Here is a 23016-nt window from a genome sequence, read left to right on the forward strand (position 1 = left end):
TTTGAACTTCTATATCTCAATAACGGTAAACCCTACGAAATTATCACAAAAGTCAATCTTGTAGAGAATTTGTATAGCTACAACATTTTCCTTAGTCCCATTTTGAAAAGGCTCGCGGTTTCTAAGCAAAATCTTGAAAACCTAAACAACCCCTAAAAATGTCAACTTAAATCGCGATTTATTTTAAAAGCGCTCCGGCGATTTTTTTTTGTTTTTTGATTTTTCTCATCTATGAACATTGCAGTTTCAGAATCCGCAAAAACTTCCAAGGTGTAAGCACCTTCCATTTAAAACTGTTTCAAGAGCACCGTGAGCCTTTTTCGGAAAGTGTCTATATAAGCACCCAACCAAATGTCAATAATATTACAGTAGCTGCTCACTGACCCTGGGGTTAACTCAACGAAACTAATCTCGCTCATCTTCTGGTCCCACCGCCTCTTGTCGGATATTTGGTTTTACTTCGGTTATTCCACTATGAAATATATAACGAACGTCGGCAGCAGTGATGATGGCCCGGAACATCCTTTCTGGTACTGGAACATGAGAATTGAAATTTTGTTTTACTTCGGGTATTCAACTATAAAATATATAACGAGCGTCGGCAGCAGTGATGATGGCCCGGAACGTCCTTTCTGGTACTGGAACATGAGAATTGAACCTGTAATTTTGTTTCGAAATATAGAAAGTCTAGTGTGTACTCTTATCACATCTATATATATAAAAATGGTGTAAAAAATGTATAGTAATTCATAAAATGAGAACGGCTCGGCCGATTTCTGTAAAATTTTTTGTCAGTTATTCGTATTTTCGAGGAGAAGGTCTTTACGGAAGAAAATTTTGGAAAATCTCTCTGGAAAAGTCGGAAAATGGGAAAAATCGAAAATTGAGTTTTTGTATGAAATTTTATTCCTTAATAGCGAGACGAAGTTCGCCGGGTCCGCTAGTATTATATATATTTATATTTTCACTTATTTAGAAGGCCCAGCTGATCTTTCAAAATTTTCTCCCAAAATTTGAATATCATGATTTGTGATATAATTGGTCGCTTGGCCATCCCATTGAAGTGTTGGTCCTTCCGCACTGTGAGTCTGTCAAAATGCTCGTTTTCATAAGCCTTTTTTCTATAGCCCGAAGTGTATAACTATATCGGGTAAGGAGCTGGAACTGCTTATCTTTAATGCCAACTTGTACTGCTTGTGTCCATAAAGAATCAGGAGACAGGTGAATGGGGTTAGCTGGGCAGCTAGACAAATGTGTGTAGTGTGGTCTCAATGCACATTTCGGACATGTGTTTGCCTTGGCATTTGGCGTTCTTTTGCTGTGATGGATGGGGGTGTCCCCAAGTCCGGCATTCAAACTGTATCTCTCTATTGCCTGCGCGACTGCATCAGTGTGAATGCTATCGAAGCCTGCCTGCTAGGCTCGTTGGTCTAGAGGTTCTGCTTTATACCCTTGGACTTCCCTCTCTAGATCATTAATATCTCTCCTGACCTGCCTAGGTGGGGGAAGACTGTCCAATAAATCGTGACAGGGATGCTCACTGCGATAACATCCAAGCATGTACTGCATCAACAACATCCTGTTGTGGTGATGCGCCGGTAAAACCTTCGGCTCCTCATGAATATGGTAAACTGGTGTCATGAGGAGATACCCTGTTGCCGACATCAGGGCGGCATTGAGGGAGATTTAAATATTCTTCAACTGCATAGTGCTGACCTTGTTCCTACTTCTGATCTTATTGCAAATAGCTGAGACTTGCGCGAACGACTTAAACATGCTATTGAACGTTATACCCCTCATTTGGGTCCAGTGGGAGCCTTAGGCTCGTTGGTCTAGAGGTTCTGCTTTCTACCTTTGGACCTCTCTCTCTCTCTAGATCATAAAGATCTCTCCTGATGTGCCTAGGTGGCGGAAGCCCGTCCAGCGATGCTCACTGCGATAACACCCAAGCATGTACTGCATCAACAACATCCTGTTGTGGTGATGCGCCGTTAAAACCTTCGGCTCCTCATGAATATGGTAAACTGGTGTCACGAGAAGACACGCTGTTGCCGACATCAGGGCGGCATACTGGGAGATTTGAACTGCGTAGTGCTAACATTGTCATACCACGCTGGCGTCGCATAGCTTACCACAGAGTGGCCTATTGCTTTGTAAGTGGTCATCAAGGTTTCATTGTCAGCACCCCAAGTGCTACCGGCCAGCGACTTGAGGAACTTGTTCCTACTTCTGATCTTATTGCAAATAACTGTGGCTTGCTCGACCGACTTAATCATGCTATCAAACGTTACACCCAAAATATTTGGGGTAGGAATCAGTGCAAACGTTACACCAAAAATTTTGGGGTAGTTAGTGATAGGAATCAGGGCACAATCGACAATTATAAATGGGCCGTGTCAGTGACTTTGTTTTATACCATCCCAGCAAAATAAATTGGAAGTAGTGCAATGTGGACTAGTTCTGTCACGGCATGTTTTGATGCAGTTCAAACGGGTTAGTGAAAAAGGCACTCCAGTTCTCACATTTCAACTGCATTTGGATGCAATCCAAAGAATCACATCCACTTGTCATATTTTAACAACAACCGGATGCAGATCAGCGGAGTCGTGAAAAAGGCACTCCAATTCCTCACAATTTAACAGCATCCGGATGCAGTCCAAACGGAGTCGTGAAAAAGGCACTCCGTTCGCTACATTTTATTAGCAGTTGTTAGAGATCCCTACATGTACATAAATCAGTTTGTACATCTCTACATGCAGCGGTATACATTTTACAAAAAGAGATAAGCGTGTTAACATTTTCAAACATTTGTTAATACAAACTAAATAATATTTAATTTGTGAACATTTTCCGGTAACTCACGAGAAGAACATTTCCGAATGGAGTGCTGCTGGAGTACATGTCGAAAACTTAACTGGTGATGGGAAGACAACCCATTTTGCAGATGAAACAAAAACAGTTCAGCTTGGATTAAATGGAGAGCGGAGGAAACACGCATGTTTGCGATTGAATTCATAGAGAATTTTCATAATTTCTGTTAAAAATAATAAAGTTCTTAATATTTTTGTTTTACACAAATAATAAATGCATTTTTTGTTCTGGGATATTTTGTAATGGCTTGCACAATTTCCGCAGAATGCCTGTATCAAAACACGTGCTTTGGACTGCCTCCTATTCTACCCCAAAGGGTTAGTTAAAATGCAGTGCCAGAGGGTCAGTTTAAATGCAGTGCCAAAGGGTCAGTTAAAATGCAGTGCAATGGAGTGCCTCTTTCAGTAGTCACGCTCTTGTAAAAATCATGAGTGAAAATGCATAATTTGATGCACTTCCAGATCACTTGTACATATCATTTAACTGCCTCTTTGGAGGCAAACTTTTTGCTGGGATGAAACGATTCAGTTGTTGTAGTCGATCATCGGTTTTGTTCGTCGCTCTGTCTATTTGGCTGACTGGCTGTTGTTAGATAACATGCGAAAATTGGTCCAAAATTTGTACATCGTAATATTTCTTCCAAAATTCGATCAATTTCTTCTAATTTTGAGAGTCATCCCTTTCAATAATTACTGGACCGAACAGCTATCTAGCTGGTTTAGGGATAAGTATGGAAGGCCCACCGAAGACTTATTTCGTTGTAATCAGAATTACAGAAAACATCTTCGATAAAAATAAAAAATCTAGAACCTTAAACTGCACTTAATACAAAATTTTTAACTGGAAGGATATAATCCATCTTGAAACTTGATTTAATTTTGAATGAAATCTTAGGATGTGAAAAGGATGGAGAAACGACAGAAACTACTTTCGACAGTTATCGTGTCTACCAGCAATTTTAGTTGGTCATCGGAAGTTTTTTTTTTACCGTTATGCCCATAAAAACTATATATCGCTATAAACAGGTCCACAAGTAGTTCCTTTGGTAAAACTAGGCCATTATCTTAGGAAGTATGTACTTAACCCCTAAAAAAATTTACCGTCACAAAAGCGGCCGCGAGCACAACCTGCTGCAAATTTCCAATGAATCCGTCAACTGCACTTTAAAAAAAAAATTAAATTTTGTGTGGGTACCCGAGCGCTTGGACCGACATAGTCCATATTTTAACCTTATCTATGTCTAGAAGCAATGTTTCTATGTACAAACATTGGGCCAAATCCGTAACTCTCTTGAAGAGTTATCGTACCCACAATTTTATTGAAGAGAGGTACCCGAAGGAGTGAACCGTTACGACCCATCTTCAAACTTGATCCAAGTTAAGACAAAATATTACGAGGTGCAAAGTTTGGAAGAAAAGCATGGTAGAACAAACCAGGCAAAGTAAATACTACAACAAATACAACTCAACAACAACCACATAGAAATTTGTTTTTGTTTGTAATGTTAGATTTTCAATTTGAATGTTTCCATATCATTGCACTAAATGTATAATTTCTCGCAGAAAGTAGAATTCTTGCAAAAATTTTTGGGGTCGCTAAAAATGCATCGAAAAAGGAGAAGCGGCTTCAATCTTTTGTTTTTGAAAACAAAATAGCACACGTTTATTAGGGCTTTATTCTTTTCAAGTTTAAAAAAAAAAATACTACACATATTAACAAATATTGTACCGCCTCTATAAGCAGTGTTTTAGTGTACGGCACGTCTTTCAGACTTGGAGGAGGTAACATGTCAATGATATGAAGAAGTCTTTATGGGAAATAGTTTTTTTTTCTGATGAATAAATTTTTTCTTCAAAAAATATATAGCCCTAATATACATCGAACATAGAAATAAATATATAAAATGTAGTATTAGAATTTGACACTAACATTACAGCCCAGTTCAGCCAGCTGGGTATTGCTGTTACCTTTTCTTGTTCTACCATGGAAGAAAAGCGAAGCAACAAACAGAGAGAATTGGAGATCTTTTCTTAGTTTGGCTTATGGAAGTAAGTAAAGTTTGAAAAAAATCGGTAGATCCGTTTGAGGGTTTTCGTCCGCACTAGCCAGACTGGCAGAATGACGTTCCGGTTAAATCGACCCGAGGTGGGCACTGGTAGGCATCATGACTAAAACCTTAGGTCAAATTTAAGTATATGATCGAATTGGCATAACAAAATGCACTAAGAAAATACGTGGCTAACTAGAACTCCACAACACGTTAAATACTATTTTTAATGAAAATTATGCTATTACCTCCTTCTTCAAAATCCACTATAATATTTTGCTATTCGTCTTAGTTTCGCGATATTTTGAATATATTTACTTGCACTTAAAATATAGGTTGTACTCACAACAAAAAATATTAGTCAGATTTTCCGACTTTTGAAGAAGATCTCGTTCGAATGAAACAAAAACTAATATATTTTTAAAAAGGTCCATGTCATAGCTGTCAGATTTGCCAGATGTTGTAACAAAATTTTGACATTCATTTTTTTATTTTTGGCCAATGGATGGATCCACTGTGCGTACGTACATGTCATATTTATTGTCCGATTCAGCTAAAAATTGCAGAATATAATTTTTGTAGACATAGGAGGAATGTTATTGTTTTTGGATGAAAATTTGTTCAGATTTGGATATAGCTCCCGATTTCACGTATTTGCTGCACCAAACACGCTACTTATATCTGATTTCGATGAAATTTCGAATGTGTGACTGAATTCGGTTTAAAAATAAATGTGCCAAATGTGCCAGATCTGAATATAGCTCCCATATATATTTCGGCCGATTTCACTTATTTGCTGCTCCAAACACCCTAATAAGTGTATCATATTATATCGAAATCAGTTCAGATTTATACATGTCTATCTCCCATATATATTTTACATATTCACAGTGGTGTAGGGTATCACATAGTCGGCCGCGGCCGACTTTGATCCTTTCCTTACTGGGTTTACTTGTTAAATATTTATTTTTCCCCAAGAGTTGAACCAACTCTACCAATTTGTATTCGTTTATTTGCGAAAAATAAATAAATTACACACATCTGCTATTCCTTTGAATTCATACATATGTGTGTGTATGTTTTAACAATAATGTTATTATCCTACTTATATTTCAATTCATATTGTATGCATTATGTTTTGTTTATTTGCTCCTCTTTCCTGTTCTGAACAATACATACTAAATTGTTACTTTATGTGCAATTTATCTACATATGTTCATATTACTACAGTCAAACCTTTTATAACTGGGAGGCATCTTTCACATGAGAATATAACAATTCCCAGCCCTGCCTGATTTTATATCAATAAATTTCATTATTTTATATTAATAACAATTGTACGAATTTTCAATGTCTTGGGTATTTGTTTTCTTGATAAAAATATCTAGGTATGTGTATCATATGTACATTACTATAGTATTAGTACAAATTATCCTGTGCAGCAAATGTACACACAAACATGAACATCATTATGTACATGTATATGAATCCTTATATTTATCTGGCATCAACGTTGTACTCTAAAGAATTGCACACATACATACTATGTATATATGAAAATATGTGTTTGTAAATAATTCACCACTGCTTTGTACACGAAAGTATAAACATATGTATATACATGTGTATATGGCGGTGTATACAGATTGACATTAATCTAAATAAGCATTACGACCATAAACATGTCACAAAGGTGCTTATTTACACACATGTATTGTGATATAATAACAATCATATGGTCTTATTGTGAATGAATAATAGTACATAGTATGTGGTGTAATATATGTATGTAATATGTGTATATAACATATGTTCTGTTCTGTTCTGTGACATACACAAATGTACAAATACATGCTTAAAACCACTTGTCATTTTCTGTTCGGTTTGTTAGTTAGGTCAGTTATCGCCATTGTAGGTCAAAGATAATAACGAATGTCAAATAGACGATAATTTCACACATGGTAGTCCGGCAGGCGAAGATATCATAACATATTTCATATTATATTATTATAATTCTATTATATTGTTGCAAATTTATTGTAATTTCTTTATCCATTTCATAAAATCGTACATAAATTTAAATTCATTAATATTTTTTTAAAAATTTAATGAGAATAATTTTATTACCAACCTATTTTTATTTATTTATTATAATTTATTTTTCAACTTTTTTCTATTTCCATGTACTTTTCTTTCGACTACAAACACCTTTGGCAACATTACACAAACCTCCTTTTTTCTACTATATGCACAATTACAACATTTTTTTCCTTCAAACACCAAACCACAAAATCCAACAACACCATCCCCACAACAAACGACAACAACATGATTTGCCATACAGGCAAATTAGCAGCAACACAATGGCGTACACGATTTGGTCGTCTATCCAAAGTACCAGCTTTGGGTGAAGTGGATCCAACTGGATCATTTTGTGCCTTTCCCGACAATTGGTTAAAAATGAAAGCCGGTAATGATGATAAAACTCAATTTTTATAAATAACACAAACTAATATTAGCACCCATTACTTACCACAAACTTTTGCGCCACACACATAATGCTCTTCAATACACACTTACCAAATTTTCACCTTTACAACATTTTATTTTACTTTTCTTTTGAAATGTGTATTGGTTTTGCTACTCTAATTGGCATGACTCTTGTTGTGTGTTTGCAAATGAATTGATATATATTTACTCATATTTTTATTGTCAACTTATATTAATTGTGTTTTTATATTTTTTATAGCCGAAAAAGCTGTTAGTCCTTCTAGTGCGGATTTATGGAAAAGTAAGTTAATTTTATTATTAATTAAAGTTCTAAAAGTAATTATAATTCCTTTTATCTTACAGTTTTCTTTGTAAATGCTGTGCCATTTGTTGCATTTGGTTTTCTGGATAATTTCACCATGATTATTGCTGTAAGTTCCAGTCGATTTATTACTAGGATTTATTTGACGTAAATGACATAAATCTAAACGTGTATATTATAGCTTTGACGTATACACAGTGAAATTGACATTTGAAGCCCAGTGGGTGTATTAAATTCGGTTATATGTAAACGTACTATAAGAAAGTTTCTTTTGTGTGATTTGTTTACAAATTGATTAGCCTGACGGGCCAGGCACCCTTGGTGCACACAAAATAACATTTTATTTTTATTGAAGTCGAACTTAGGCCCTGCTTGTATTATAACCTTTTGCAGGGTTAACCTTCTTAATGAGGATTTATTTGACGTATACGGAATTGACATTTGAAACCCAGTGGGTTTTTAAATCGGTTTATACATATGTAAACGTACTATTAGGTCAAAGACATAAAATTATAAATATATGTACATCCTTAATTCTTAATCCGATCTTTTGCAATATCTTCCCAGCTTTGTTGACAATATATACAATAGAGTGGGCGATTTGAACATCTAATTGACACATTGTGTGTCGATACCATAATTTGATATTATCGCCAATTACTGCCATATCTACCCTAGCAAATTCTTCCTTTACTCTTAGGAAATCCTGACAAGCTTGAATCTTTTTCCAATGCGTATCACATAAATTTTTGGATACATTTTGCTGAGTAATTAAAATAACATACAATAAATTGTTTCTTGTGTTCTTAAGAATGTTATTTACAAAAAGTTATTATAAATGTAAACATTGCTAAAATGTGAAAATTTTATGAAATGTATTCAAATCGGACTTTGTCAAAATGTGAAGAACGGAATGCATTTTTCATGACTCTGCGTGGACTGCTTCTATAAAAGCTATTCAATCACTACTTCACATAGAACCACTTCAAATAAATTTTGCTGGGTTCTTAGTCATTTCTTCGGTGCCAAGTGGTGTATAAGCGTTGTCACAACGTATACGCCCTGTGTTCCCAAGTAAATTTGTCATAATAAACCGGCATCGAAGTTATAATCTTTCCAAGTTCTCCATTCTCCTCCAAGTTAATTTTTTGGAACTAAAACAATTCTTCAACAGAAAGAAGTAATATCCGCAGGAATTGTGTTGGGAATATAACAATTTTATAAATAGTTTAATTTTTGGTTTTATTCGACCTTTTGAATTTAATTTAAGAAAAAGAGTTTTTTGAGCTTGAGGTCAAGCTCAAAAAACTCTTTTTCTTAAATTTTATAAATATTTACAAGCTAGTAATGCAAATGTTAAATACGAATAACAAAAAAAATTGAATCAACAATTTTGTTATTAAAAAAACATCACTTTTTCCACTTAATCCCTCTTGTAATTGATATTTACCATATTTAGGGTCTACTACATAAAAAATATTCAAGAAAGATTTGAATTACAAAAATATAATCATAAAATAGTCACTATCAGAAAATGTTTTTCTACGATTCAGAATACGTAAAAAAAAGGTCATTTATGATAACTTTAAAATTGCCTCCTTCGATAACAATTTTATTATAGAGTGTACGGACGTGGATGTTAAATGTTCTTATTTATGTTCTCTCTTCGATTAACTTTTTTCCTTTGTTCCTATTGCTAGGAAAGAAATTCGGTACTCGGGTGATCCTTGGATGCAGTCAAGAGGAGTCAGGTTTGCGACTTCAATAAGGGATTTGGCTTTCCTTTCTTTCCAAAGGGATCCATCTCGGCGGATCTATAGCATACGCAAATAGAGGAGAATTCATTATGCGAGGCTTTATGGAAGAATGGATTCCACAAGGCTTTGGAAGGTTCTAAGAAGTCATGGTTGTGTTGGAAACAACAATGATGCGATAAATATTGATGTGAATACTATCAATGAGTTCTTTGCTAATGCTTCTGATGGATCTGATGATTTATTTTTTAATCTTGATGATTTCCTAGATGTTTATTCGTCTTTTTCTTTTCGCTGTATTAATGAAGAAGAGCTTTGTGAAGCAATGAATAAGGTTACCTCGAAATCTGTCGGTATTGATGGCATGCCTATATCCTTCATTAACCTTGTATTTTCATATGTCTCAGGTCTTATACTGAATCTTTTAAACTCTATTTTGACTACATCAGTTTTCCCAGCTGCGTGGAAGATAGCTCGCGTGGTGCCGATTCCAAAATCACGGTCTATTAGGGAATCTGATGACTTGAGGCCAATTTCTATTTTGCCAGCTGTATCCAAGATTATGGAGCATGTCATTAAAAATCAAATGCTTCAGATTTGCGAAAGTCGGATTAATTGGTGTCAATTTGCTTTTCGCAAGGGACATAATACTACTCATTTATTGCTTCAACTAACGGACTCCATTCGTAAAGTCGTCAATGATGATATGGTTAGTGATCTTATATCCTTAGATTTGTCCAAAGCCTTCAATTCTATTGATTATAACTCAGTTATATTAAAATTAAGAGATGAGTTTAACTTCTATAAAACTATTTTTTTCCTACTTGTATGATAGGAGCCAGTTTGTTGTCCTAAATTGTTGTCAGTCTAGTTGCCTACCCTTGTTCTCTGGTGTTCCGCAAGGATCTGTACTTGGCCCCTTTCTATTTATCCTATATGTGAATGACCTTCCTCGTTACACGAATTCTGCTTTTTGCTCTACTTTTATTTTTGCAATATTCTTGAAAGTAATATAAATTCAAATCTAAATTATATTGTTCGTTGGGCGACAAAGAATTCTTTAAAAGTCAATCCTTCTAAGACCAAGGCGTTATTTTTGGCAACAATAACCATTTTTTGCCTAATATTGACATCTTCTTGGATCGCACTTAAATCGACTTTGTACAGCAACATAAGTGTTTGGGTGTAATTATAGATTTTGATCTTACATTTGGAAGCCATATTGATGCTTTGTCTGGGAGAGTCTGGGACATGTTGCGTAGAGTTTATGGATCAAATTTATATCTTCCTTACAGAATTAAGTTAATGCTGGCGAATTCTCTTTTGTTATCTCAAGTTTTGTATGGGCTTGAGGTATATTCTGGCACTATTGGCGTCAATATTGACAAAGTGAACCGTATTGTGAATACTATTACACGTTTTTATTATACCCTCCACCATAGGATGGGGGTACTACTCGAAATAATCATTGTAGACCCCACAAAGTATATATATTCTTGATCAGCGTACAATTCTACATCGATATTGCCATGTCCGTCCGTCTGTAGAAATCACTCTAGCGTCCGAACGGATTGACGTAGGTTGATGAAATTTTGGGAAAATATATTATATGCACGTAGGACTTTTGGTATTGAAAGCGGGCTATGTAGGTCCACGCTTTCGTATAGCCCCCATACAAAATGACACGTGACGCGTCGTCGTTTTAAGGAATTTTTAAGATATTTGTCCCATTTTATCACCAAATTGGTTGTAATTTGGTATTTTGTGTCTCCACACGCAAAAAAACGACCTCTCTAACATATGTCCCAAACATATTTTGCAGCAAACATATATATGTTTGCAACAGTCCCAAACATAATATATGTTTGGGTCTGCAAACAAATATATGTTTGGGTGGAAACAAATATATGTTTGGGTGCAAACATATATATGTTTGGGTGCAAAGATATTTATGTTTGGGTGCAAAGATATATATGTTTGGGTGCAAACAAAGATATGTTTGGGTGGAAACAATTTTATGTTTGGGTGCAAACATTTTATATGTTTGGGTGCAAAAAAATACAAACCCAAAAGGCACAAAAAAACAAACACATGCACCAGTGGGCGCCTACTGAGAGCAAGGGAGCGTAAAATTCAATGTAAAACACTTTAAAATGTGTGCTCACTTGCTCTCAGTAAGAACTCACTGGCTATCTCTATAGCAGGGACGAGCTTCTTTGCTTAGATCGTATAGTGAGGGCGCCCACTGAGTTGTTTTTGCATTTGCTTCTCTCTCTCACGTACAGTATAAATGAATGAAAACAAACAAAAACATAATGTGGTTGTTGCTTTTTTCACTCACACGTTCATACATGTCTTCGTTTTGGTTGTATTTCTGCGGTCGTCGCTGCTCTATAGTATACACACAAATGTTGTGGTTTTTTATTGAAAGGCAAAAGAACAACAAACACATAGGTACATACAAAATTCCAAAGAAATACATAACACACTTTATTAAAAGAAAAACTGATTGAAATAATTTGTAAATAGTCACACTTTTAAAAAGGAAAAATATATAGAAACGTAGTTGAACGCTTCTCCTTAGTTGTGAAATAAAACAAATTGTCCTCATAGTTGAAATCATCAGCGGGGAATCGGCATCTAGAATCAAATGATTATGTAATGTAATAAATAAATATGGATATGCCATATTTCAAATATACATAAGTTTGTATGTAATTACCAATATTAAATGCGAGTTCTTCCTTGTCCAATAAAATATTTCCATTCACCTTATTGATTCAATAATAAAATTTCCTATTGTAAAATGTATTGGGCATTTAATTTACTAAAAAGCACAATTTATTTAAGAAAACAAAAAACACTGATTTATTCACTCACTTTACCGTCTTGACTCTACAAAGGCAACTAAAACACTGAAGAAAGAAAAAAAAATATAATTCATATCATTTCTTCTTTTCTTCTTCTCCCGCTATGTTGGTTAACAACAACAGCACAAGAAACACACGAGTTTGACGCATACATGCCACCAAAGCCCCCTTCTTCGCTTCTACGTCTTCTATTATACAATACACACAACTCTATTATAAAACAGCATTCCACAGCCGCGAGAGCACTGTTATTACTCTCGTTGACAAACATCCTCTCTCCACCCATAAAAAAAATGTTCTAACATAAAAACTATGTTTTACCCAAACATATCAAATTGAGATATGTTACAAAATGTTGCAAACATATATTTGTTTGCAACCTGTCCCAAACATATATTTGTTTGGATCCAAACATATTTCTAACATAAATTTTTCTGCGTGCAGAGACCAAAAAACATTCCTACCAAAGTTGGGTTATATAGGTCCACGTTTTGGTATAGCCCCCATATAAGGCCCCATATAAAGTACGCGTCATTTTAATATATTTTGAATGTATCAGACCCATTTGACAACAGAATTGGTTGTAATTTGGTACTTTGTGTCTTCAGAGGCCAGAAAATATTCCTACCAAAGTTGGGTTATATAGGTCCACGTTTTGGTATAGCCCCCACATAAGGCCTCTTATAAAGTACGCGTCATTTTAATATATTTTGAATGTATCAGACCCATTTGACCAAAGAATCGGTTGTAACTTTTTTTTGTGTTTCCAGAGGCCAATAAACATTTCTACCATAAAATGTTTATATAGGTCCACGTGTTGATATAGCACCCATAATACGATATCTCCCGATTTTCGATATTTTGAAGGTTTTAGCCTCATTATCACACCGAGATGGCTGAAATTTGGTATTTAGTCTTCTTTAGGCTTATTAAACTTTCCCCCAGAAATTTGTAGGTATAGGTCCACGCCATCATATAGCCCCCATAGAACGGTACCTTCCGAATTTCGGTTTTTTGAAGGTTGTGGTCACATTAATCCACCGAAATGGCTGAAATTTCTGGTGGACGGTATAAAAAGTTCGGCCTGGCCGAACTTAACGCTTCTCTTACTTGTTTATTTAATCTTCGACGAAGTAGTCATGTGTCTGGCCATGTCTAGGGTGCTCATTCGATATGTTTGTCAAATATCGTTGCTTTTGTATACTCAAATACCTAAAACGGAAAGAAATCAGTAAGGGTCCGCTTTAACGAGCTATACAAGAAGTTTGGCATTAAATAACGGCATTTAACACCCAAAAATTATTTTTTTATACCCTCCACCATAGGATGGGGGTATATTAAGTTTGTCACTACGTTTGTAACTACTCGAAATAATCATTGTAGACCCCACAAAGTATATATATTCTTGATCAGCGTGCAATTCTACATCAATATAGCTATGTCCGTCCGTCTGTCCGTCTGTGGAAATCACTCTAGCGTCCGAACGGATTGACGTAGGTTGATGAAATTTTGGGAAAATATGTTATATTTACGTAGGACTTTTGGTATTGAAAGCGGGCTATGTAGGTCCACGCTTTCGTATAGCCCCCATACAAAATGACGCGTGACGCGTCGTCGTTTTAAGGAATTTTTAAGATATTTGGCCCATTTTACCACCGAATTGGTTGTAATTTGGTATTTTGTGTCTCCAGAGGCCAAAAAATATTCCTACCAAAGTTGGGTTATATAGGTCCACGTTTTGGTATAGCCCCCATATAAGGCCCCATATAAAGTACGCGTCATTTTAATATATTTTGAATGTATTAGACCCATTTCACCACAGAATTGGTTGCAATTTGGTATTTTGTGTCTTCAGAGGCCAGAAAACATTCCTACCAAAGTTGGGTTATATAGGTTCACGTTTTGGTATAGCCCCCACATAAGGCCCCTTATAAAGTACGCGTCATTTTAAAATATTTTGAATGTATTAGACACATTTGACCAAATAATCGGTTGTAACTTTGTATTTTGTGTTTCCAGAGGCTAAGAAACATTTCTACTATAAAATGTTTATATAGGTCCACGTGTTGATATAGCCCCTATAATACAATATCTCCCGATTTTCGATATTTTGAATGTTTTAGCCTCATTATCACACCGAGATGGCTGAAATTTGGTATTTAGTCTTCTTTAGGCGTATAAAACTTTCCCCCAGAAATTTGTAGGTATAGATCCACGCCATCATATAGCCCCCATAGAACGGTACCTTCCGAATTTCGGTATTTTGAAGGTTGTGGGCACATTAATCCACCGAAATGGCTGAAATTTGTGGTGGAGGGTATAAAAAGTTCGGCCCGACCGAACTTAACGCTTTTCTTACTTGTTTTTCTCTAAAATATATCTCGAACATACAGACACATTCGCCAAAACAATAAAATATATAAATTTTGCTGCTAATTTCATAAATTGTACGATAATATTTCCTTGGGGCGTACGTATACTTTTGTAAGTGTAACTTTTTGGTTTTTGTAAAATTTACCGTTATTTATATTATGGAATATACTTTTGTTGTATTAAATATTGTTTATTAGTGAGGCGAAATAAACCTGTGTACTTGGAATTTCATAAATATCATTACTTTTTCTAAAACCCGAGATTTATGGGGCGTACGAATACTTATGTAAGACTGTGTACGTTTATTTGGCCATTGAGGCTTTGTATCATGTATGAGTTTTGAAATAAATAAATATTAAATCTGTAGAATGAACGAATAGCGTCTGTTACTTCATTAAATTGTTGTGTAAACAAAAGTTCTCCGAAGAAATATGTAATGTCCTTTGAAATTGTTTTTGGTAAATGTAGCGATTTAATAAATATTTACAGGCTTTAAAAATATTGAAAAGATTAATAGGTTCCAATATATATGATGTTGGGTATTAAAATTTTATATTAAACAAAAACCAATTATCAACGAATTTATTTATTTAGAATCTTACTTGTAGCACGTAGATGAATATAAAATTTGATTGTTAATATTCAAATATTTTTAATAAATTGAAAAAAATCGGCATGCGAGGCTAAGTGGCGTATATGAGCCAACACAACGTATACGCCATAGTGCTTCCATGTACATTTGTCATAATAAAATAACAATAAAGATATCATATTTTTTGATGTTGGAAAAAAGAACACAGATGAAGTTAAAAATGGAATGTTAAAGCAGTAGAATTAACATCCTACTCAGAATCTGTAAACAGAAATAACCTTCTTTAGAAATAAATTATGCCTTTCTTGGGACTGACCATCTCACAATTGTCTCTATCAACAGACCGCCCAATTTCAGCACCCCACTTTCATCAATCATGGGAAAGCAGAGCAGAGTCAAATACTTAAGCAGAACAAGACGTGCGATAGGACATTGTTTGCGGCTCCTGACTTACCAAAAGGCGTTAATACTGTCACTACTAGATGTTTAAAGACATTGGACGGACTCCGGTCAAGGTAGAAATATTGGATAACCAAGCTCGCGTCAAGTGTAGAGGCGTAAAGTATAGACCACCCATGTCAATTTCCCTATCTTCCAAGCTACTCTAGCCTCTCTTAGTAGACATGACCGGAATCACTGTAGTATTCAGCTCATAGACCAATATGGTCTGAGTAAAGGTTCCCTTTCCGTAAATCGTATCTTGGCTCCAGCATCGTACTTAAAATATCAGGTACAGTTGTACCCTCGACAAAAAAAAGCTAAGGGTATACAAATGTTATGACATTTCTGCTAGAACATTTTACATGCTCATTTACTACGTTTAGCATTAAAAGTATCCCCGAACACACTAAATATGCATAACGTTAATGTTTTTTCTACATTTCTTCAATTTCAGGGTGACTACATTGAGTATATATTCGGTACCTTTATGTGTATATCCACCATGGCTGCTGCTGGTTTGGGTAATACCATAAGTGATGTCTTAGGTATTGGCTCAGCTTACTATGTGGAACGTGGTTGTGAAATATTGGGTCTAAGACCACCAGATCTAACACCCATACAAATGGAAATGAAATCTAGTCGTAGAGCCGCAAACTACGTAAGTTAAAAAGTAAACATAAAAAAATGTATATTTTTATTAATAAAAATCTTTTGTTGTTTTATTTCCAGGGTCGTATTATTGGTATTACAGTTGGTTGTTTAGTGGGTATGTTCCCTCTATTGTTTATGGATCGCAAAGCCATCGAAGATGAACGTAAAGAGGAAGAAGAACGAAAAAAGCTGGGACTTACGAAAGATGACGAGTTGGCTAATGCAGTAACATCTTCAGCTCAATAAATCAAAACACTAACAAAAAACGTAGTTGAAATTTCCACTTCTTTCCTTCTAAAGCGCCTTGTATTCTTTTATTATTCTTTGTCTAGATCGTGATCGTATTTTTGTGAAAACTAATTGGATTTATTTTCCTTTAGAATATTGATTTAAAGTTAAACTTCGTATGTGGTTTTGTCTTAATTAGTTTAAAGAAAAAAATAAGAAAAAAGGGAATTTATTAAATTAGCGATATTATTTTTTTAATACTACCTCTTGTTTAATTATACAAACTTATTAACGTAAACACACACATAAAAATGCAATAATAATATTTTTACATAAATACATATTTTTTGTAGTAATGTCGGATTTATGTTTGTATTTTAAAAATAACGATTACAAATCAAATTATACTTTAATAATGTTATTATATATGTATGTATTATTTAAAACAACCAAACAAAGAAACACAATAAACAATTAATATTGACTTTATACACATAACACACAAATGGTTTTATAATTTCACATGCAGGGCAATCATGAATAATAATTCCTTCAGAATTTTCCGCACGAAAAAAAGTGAAAAAATAGGTCTGTTCGATAACTTCGCAAGTAAAAAGTACTTGCAAGTACTCAACAAGTTCTCAGTAACATCTATCAATGAATTTTACTCTGTCGAAGCTAAAAATTTGCAGAATCTTATCAAACAACGATTTGCAATCACCTGCAAGAACTCAGCTGATTTGACAAAGAAGACGTTTGCGGAAAAGATTTAATTTAACAAATGAAGGTTGTTAACGAAAATTATTTCATTTTCCACTGAAAATTAAATAAATATTAGCAACAAAAGGAAAATAGACCTTGTGTGTTCTCCAGAGACGTCTTTTGCTGGGATTTGATACCTTTAAAATAAAAAAATAGTCTTCACAAACTACAAAGTAGGTTAGGCTATGTAACACTGAAAATGCAAACAAAGCCCTAGTTCGGTTTTGTCCTGTCAGATCCAGTTCGGATTTTATGGCCTCATCTAAACCGGGCTTAAACTACACTTTTTTGCATTTATCAGGCCTTTATCTCAGAAACGAATAGGAATTTGGCCTTCCTGTCTTCAGCAATATTGTAGCCCTAAATTAGTAGAAGTTATCTGTTGAACACACCACACCAAATTCTGTCAGTATCAGCTAAATTATTAGGAGTTGAACCAAGTAGCCTTTTGCAAAAATCATCCAAATAATGTTCTCAGAAATTCTTCGGAACATTCTGAAACTCTAAAATGCTAATTTCATGTTGTTTCAGCGGTATTTGGTATCATATCTTTTACAACACCTACTTCAATCACAGTTCACACCAACAGATTATTCTCGCATCTCGGATTTCACTACATTATTAACATATTTAGTAAATCGTCGTTGAAAAATATAGTGAAAACAACGTGATAGAGGCATTTTACAACAATGACATATTCTGAAGAGTTGTGTATTGTATTACAGCGAATATTTTTCTCAAAGAAATATTAAGAAAAAATTAACAGTTTTGGAGATATGGTGCGAAATGTATACAAATTATGAAATTTTTAGATATATTTTGAAATTTGATGCAATAAATGTAGTTTTTCGAGTCCATTATTTCTCCAAATATTTTATTCTTGTCCTTATCTACAAATTTGCTTCAGAGGTCAGAAGCAGATTCACATTGGTTTCAGAGATATAGCCCCAAATTTCTTTAAAAACTCAATATTTAACCATGTTTAGATGGGGCCATAAAATCCGAGCTGGATCTGACACAACAAAACCCAACTAGGGTTTTTTGTTGTTTGGGTCTGTACTTTCAAAAAATCCTCAGTCCGAATTGTTTGCACAAGATTGCCTTAAAAATGTTGCACAGTGTAACCAAATGTTTGTTTATGTTTTTTGCCAAGAATTGCATAGTCCATCACAAAATATTTAAATCAGTAAAAGTTTGTACAAACTTTTGCGTTATCGAACAGACCTAATATCAATGTTTTAAAACGTTGAAAACTGCTAGACTCACTTAATTATGGAAAATTCTCGCCGAACCGACAAAAATATTCCCTTTTTGTACATAAATTTGGAAATTAAAAATTGTGAAATTTGGGAAAGGGAACAAATTCCGCCAGGAACTTTTATTCTTGATAGCCCTGATGATTTTCTGTTGAGAGATTTCTTTAAGTACCGTGAAGACCTTTTTTTATTAATTTTTCCAAATGTTTTCCTTAACATAATTTTTTATTATTAGCCTCTAGTGAACATCTCTCCATTCCGTAACATAGTACCATGACCACTCATTATTTCTTCCAAACCGTCCATTTTTGTTAATGCTCTACATGAAACTACTGCCCACACACACACAAAACTAAAACTGTCGTGTTAAAAATAGTTTTAGATATTTTTTTATAGATAATTTTTCCCATCTAGATTAAGATCTAATTTTTAAAAATGCTTGGCCCAGTTAAGTTCCGATTCCTTGCAATATATTTTTTTAAAACTCAAACCCCAATAGAGTACTTTGAAGTTTTATCCATTCTTTACACTTCTAACCAACGACATTTTTGTAGTCTGACGTCGATCATTTCTATTGAATCGAACAATCATCGCTTCCCAGCATCGTGTTGTCTATTTTTCTACAGGTTTGTGGTCTAAGCGGGTTAGATTCAACGGATTCCGAGAATGGGTGCATTTGAAGGATTCAGGTTTAAACAAACTGAGGGAGTATAACTATAGTGATTATGTTGCTTGTGCTGTGCCAAAGGGAAAACCAGTGAGTAGGAAATACCTCCGCAATCCCCCCAAACAACAGTACCAGCCGCCAGCAGCAATCAGAAGCATCCAATCAAAGTCAATTGCAGTCTTTATCATCTAACCATTTTCATAGTTCTTATTATTTATTTTTTACATTATTTAATTTTTTGTTCATTATATCAAACATTTTGCCTTAATACTACTTCTGCATCATCTAACTTGCAAGTGCACTTTTTTACAAAAACCACTGTCTTATCATTTTCTTTTTTTCTACTAATTCCACTTTCGAACTAAAGATCTTCCAAAAATGAATACCTAAACCAAAACTGATGTACCTATTTGCTATTTAAATAAAAAACAACAACAACAAGAAAAACTATTAACATATTTATTATTACAAATGAATATATATTAAAATTTATCAACATAATAAATAATATTTAGTAGCTGATAAAATTAAAACAATTAGTTATTGATAATAAACCCAAAAACAAAGAAGAACAAGCACCAAACATTTATATTACTTTATTAGTTTTAGAATTTTAGTAATTTTTAAAAACAAAATAAGTTATACAAACTCTAGGGAATTGTATTCAACAACAACAACTATAGTAATATGTAACTGCTAAACTAATTTCAGTTGTAGTGAAATCAAAATAGTATTTTATTATTGTTATTATGAATGAAATTTATAGCAAACCCTTGCGCATAATTGAAAATCTACAAAGTTTTGACAAAATATTCTTACCACACCATAATAGTTGCTAGATTCTGTAACTTTTTTAATGTTTAAAAATCAAAGACTATGCATTTCTTCCAGTAAATCTTATCGGCAACATTATTTTTGTTCCTTAAGCTTAATTCATTTGTTCATTCTGTTCAAAGTTACAAAATTCTTTAAATATAGAATCAAAAACTGTCGAATGTATTTTGCATGGCACTTAAAAAGATATAGCGTATTTTGCTACGGTTTAAATTGGGCCTCTGACCCATTCAAATCGAGTATATGGTTTAAAATCACTAAAAAAATAAAGATGATCAAGGAATGAATTATTGGTGTATTGTCCTACTTCCTCTTTGATTGGTTCTTAAATAGGTTCATACTCTTTATAATATTATTGTTGTTTGTCCCTTTCGGTTTTCGGTTCTAAAATCTCACCTGTGGCGCGATTCTGTAACTATAGTTAATCCATAAAAGACAGGGTTGTTTTTCTTTTCACGAACAAGAGGAAAGTCAAACCACCGCTCTTGAGCTATCTTTACAAGCCGAGTACTTTAGCACCACCACAGTACTTTCTGGACCACCAATTAAAGTGGAAAAGAAATGTCGAGAAACGTGCCAAAAAAGGTCTAATAGTTCTATATTCATGCAAGAATTCCATTGGATTTGCATCTTCATCCGACGACCAATTATAACTTATAGTTCTCTTTTATAAAGGAATGCTTTGAACAAAACATTGTATCTTTCTAAGCCAAGCAATGTCCAAATAGCCGCATCAATACTTTGGGGGTAGAATATGATGCAGTCCAAAGCAAAGCACAAAATATCCAGAACAAATAAAATGCATTTATTATTTGTTTAAAACAAAAATATTAAGAACTTTATTACATTAACACAAATTATGAAAATTCTCCATTGAATTCAATCGCAACCATGCGTGTTTCCTCCGCTCTCCATTTAATCCAAGCTGAACTGTTCTTGCTTCATCTGCTAAATGGATGTGATATTGTCTTCCCATCACCAGTAAAGATTTCGACATATACTCCAACAGCACTCCATTGGGAAATTTTCTTAACGAAAAAATGTTCGCAAACTGAATATGTTTTATTAACAAATTTTTGGAAATCTTAACACGCTTATCTCTTTTTGGAAAATGTATGCCGCTGCCTGTAGAAATGTACAATCTGATTTATGTACTTGTAGGGATCTCTAACAACTGCTAATAAAATGTAGGGAACGGAGTACCTTTTTCACGACTCCGTTTGGACTGCATCCGGATGCTGTTAAGTTGTGAGGAGTTGGAGTGCCTTTTTCACGACTCCGTTGAACTGCATCCGGATGTTGTTAAAATGTAACAAGTGGATGTAATTCTTTGGATTGCATCCGAATGCAGTTAAAATGTGAGGAATGGAGTGCCCTTTTCACGACTCCGTTTGAACTGCATCTAAACATGCCGTGAAAGAACTAGTCCACATTGCACTACTTCCAATTTATTTTGCTGGGATGTCCAAATAGCCGCACCAATACGCAGCACAACACAGAATACGGCCACACTGCCTACGGAAATCAGACCTAACACTAGAGGAAATTATTGATTGTATCACCACAAAATAAGTCAAAAAATGTACACAGACCTGACCCTTTTTTTCCACCTCCAGACCCTATGTAGATTTATACCGATGCACAGTGGATCCACCCATTGGCCAAAAATAGAAAAATGAATGTCAAAATTTTGGTACAACATCTGGCAATTCTGACAGTTATGACATGGACCTTTTTAAAAATATATTAGTTTTGTTTCATTCGAACGCGATCTTCTTAAGAATTGCTTCAAAAGTCGGAACATTTGACTAATATTTTTTGTTGTGAGTATTACTTTTTTTTAAGTGCAAGTAAATGTATTCAAAATATCGCGAAACTACTACGTATAGCAAAATATTATAGTGGATTGGTAATAGCTTAATTTTCATTAAAAAATAGTGTTTTAGCGTGTTGTGGAATTCTAGTTAGCTGCTTATTTTCTTAGTGTGTTTTGTAATGCCAATTCGATCATATATTTAAATTTGACCTAAGGTTTTAGTCATGATGCGCACCAGTGCCCACCTCGGGAATAATTTTCGAAAGTAGTCCATGGGTTTAAGATTATTCAGTATTAAAATCAGCTGCCATCTAGTGCCAGACTATAAATGGTGGGCCGCTGACTAAAGCTGCCCTAGAATAAGGTTTCTATGGATATATTAGCGTATAACTCTGTTATCTGACCAAGTACATTAACATAATTGACACCAGTGGCAAGATGAAGAAATCTTCTTCCAAATTTGTCTTACGTTGGCGGTACGTGCCTTCCAGGAAGAACGCTATAAGATCTATATTAAAAATTTTACCAATTTCCAGACAAAAATTTCGATTTTTTTTAATCCGCTAAATTGGTTGGATTTTATGTTGTTTTGGAGATTGTTTTGTTTCCCCAAGCCTATTTTTGCATCATAAGATAATCGGGACCTTTGTTCATGTCATTTTGTATTAACAGCATAAAACAATTCTTACCGTAAACCCCCTGCAGAGGGGAAAGGGGGGAGAATGTTACGCTCGTGGTTTCTTAAAACACTCTTTGCAGCAGCACAAAGCTGTAACCGGCTCATTGGCTTCATTTTTACACACTAAATATTTTTGGCCATCTTCTGCATACAAGTGGATCCACTGTGCGATGGTTCTAACATGGTTCGAACGAATTTTAATTCGAATCGTCTTAAAAAACAGGCCATTGACCTTTTGTAACAAAATTTTCTTCAATTGAAAACAAACATGAATCAAAATTTTTTCAAACAAGTATCAGTCGGCTGTGTCTACTCTCAGTCTCGGAACTAAAGAAAATAAATAAACATAATACTTTTGATGTC

General features: G+C 34.4%; 1 protein-coding gene across 2 annotated transcripts in view; it reads left to right on the forward strand.

Moving 5' to 3' along the window:
- LOC141394081 (transmembrane protein 65) overlaps window positions 1-17139 on the forward strand; it is a 158491-nt gene extending 141352 nt beyond the window's left edge. Inside the window, exons 2-6 of one of the 2 annotated variants that reach the window (XM_073967918.1) lie at window positions 7263-7388; window positions 7668-7709; window positions 7772-7839; window positions 16215-16418; window positions 16490-17139. In XM_073967918.1, the coding sequence (XP_073824019.1) occupies window positions 7263-7388; window positions 7668-7709; window positions 7772-7839; window positions 16215-16418; window positions 16490-16657 (608 nt within the window). In that variant the 3' untranslated portion in view covers window positions 16658-17139. The remainder of the gene's footprint in view (window positions 1-7262; window positions 7389-7667; window positions 7710-7771; window positions 7840-16214; window positions 16419-16489) is intronic. The other variant, XM_073967919.1, reaches the window with a different exon arrangement.
- Window positions 17140-23016: the final 5877 nt, after the last annotated feature.

This window comes from Musca autumnalis, unplaced genomic scaffold (assembly GCF_047663935.1).
Source record: "Musca autumnalis isolate F117 unplaced genomic scaffold, ASM4766393v1 scaffold_2, whole genome shotgun sequence".
Classification (NCBI taxonomy): Eukaryota; Metazoa; Arthropoda; class Insecta; order Diptera; family Muscidae; genus Musca; species Musca autumnalis.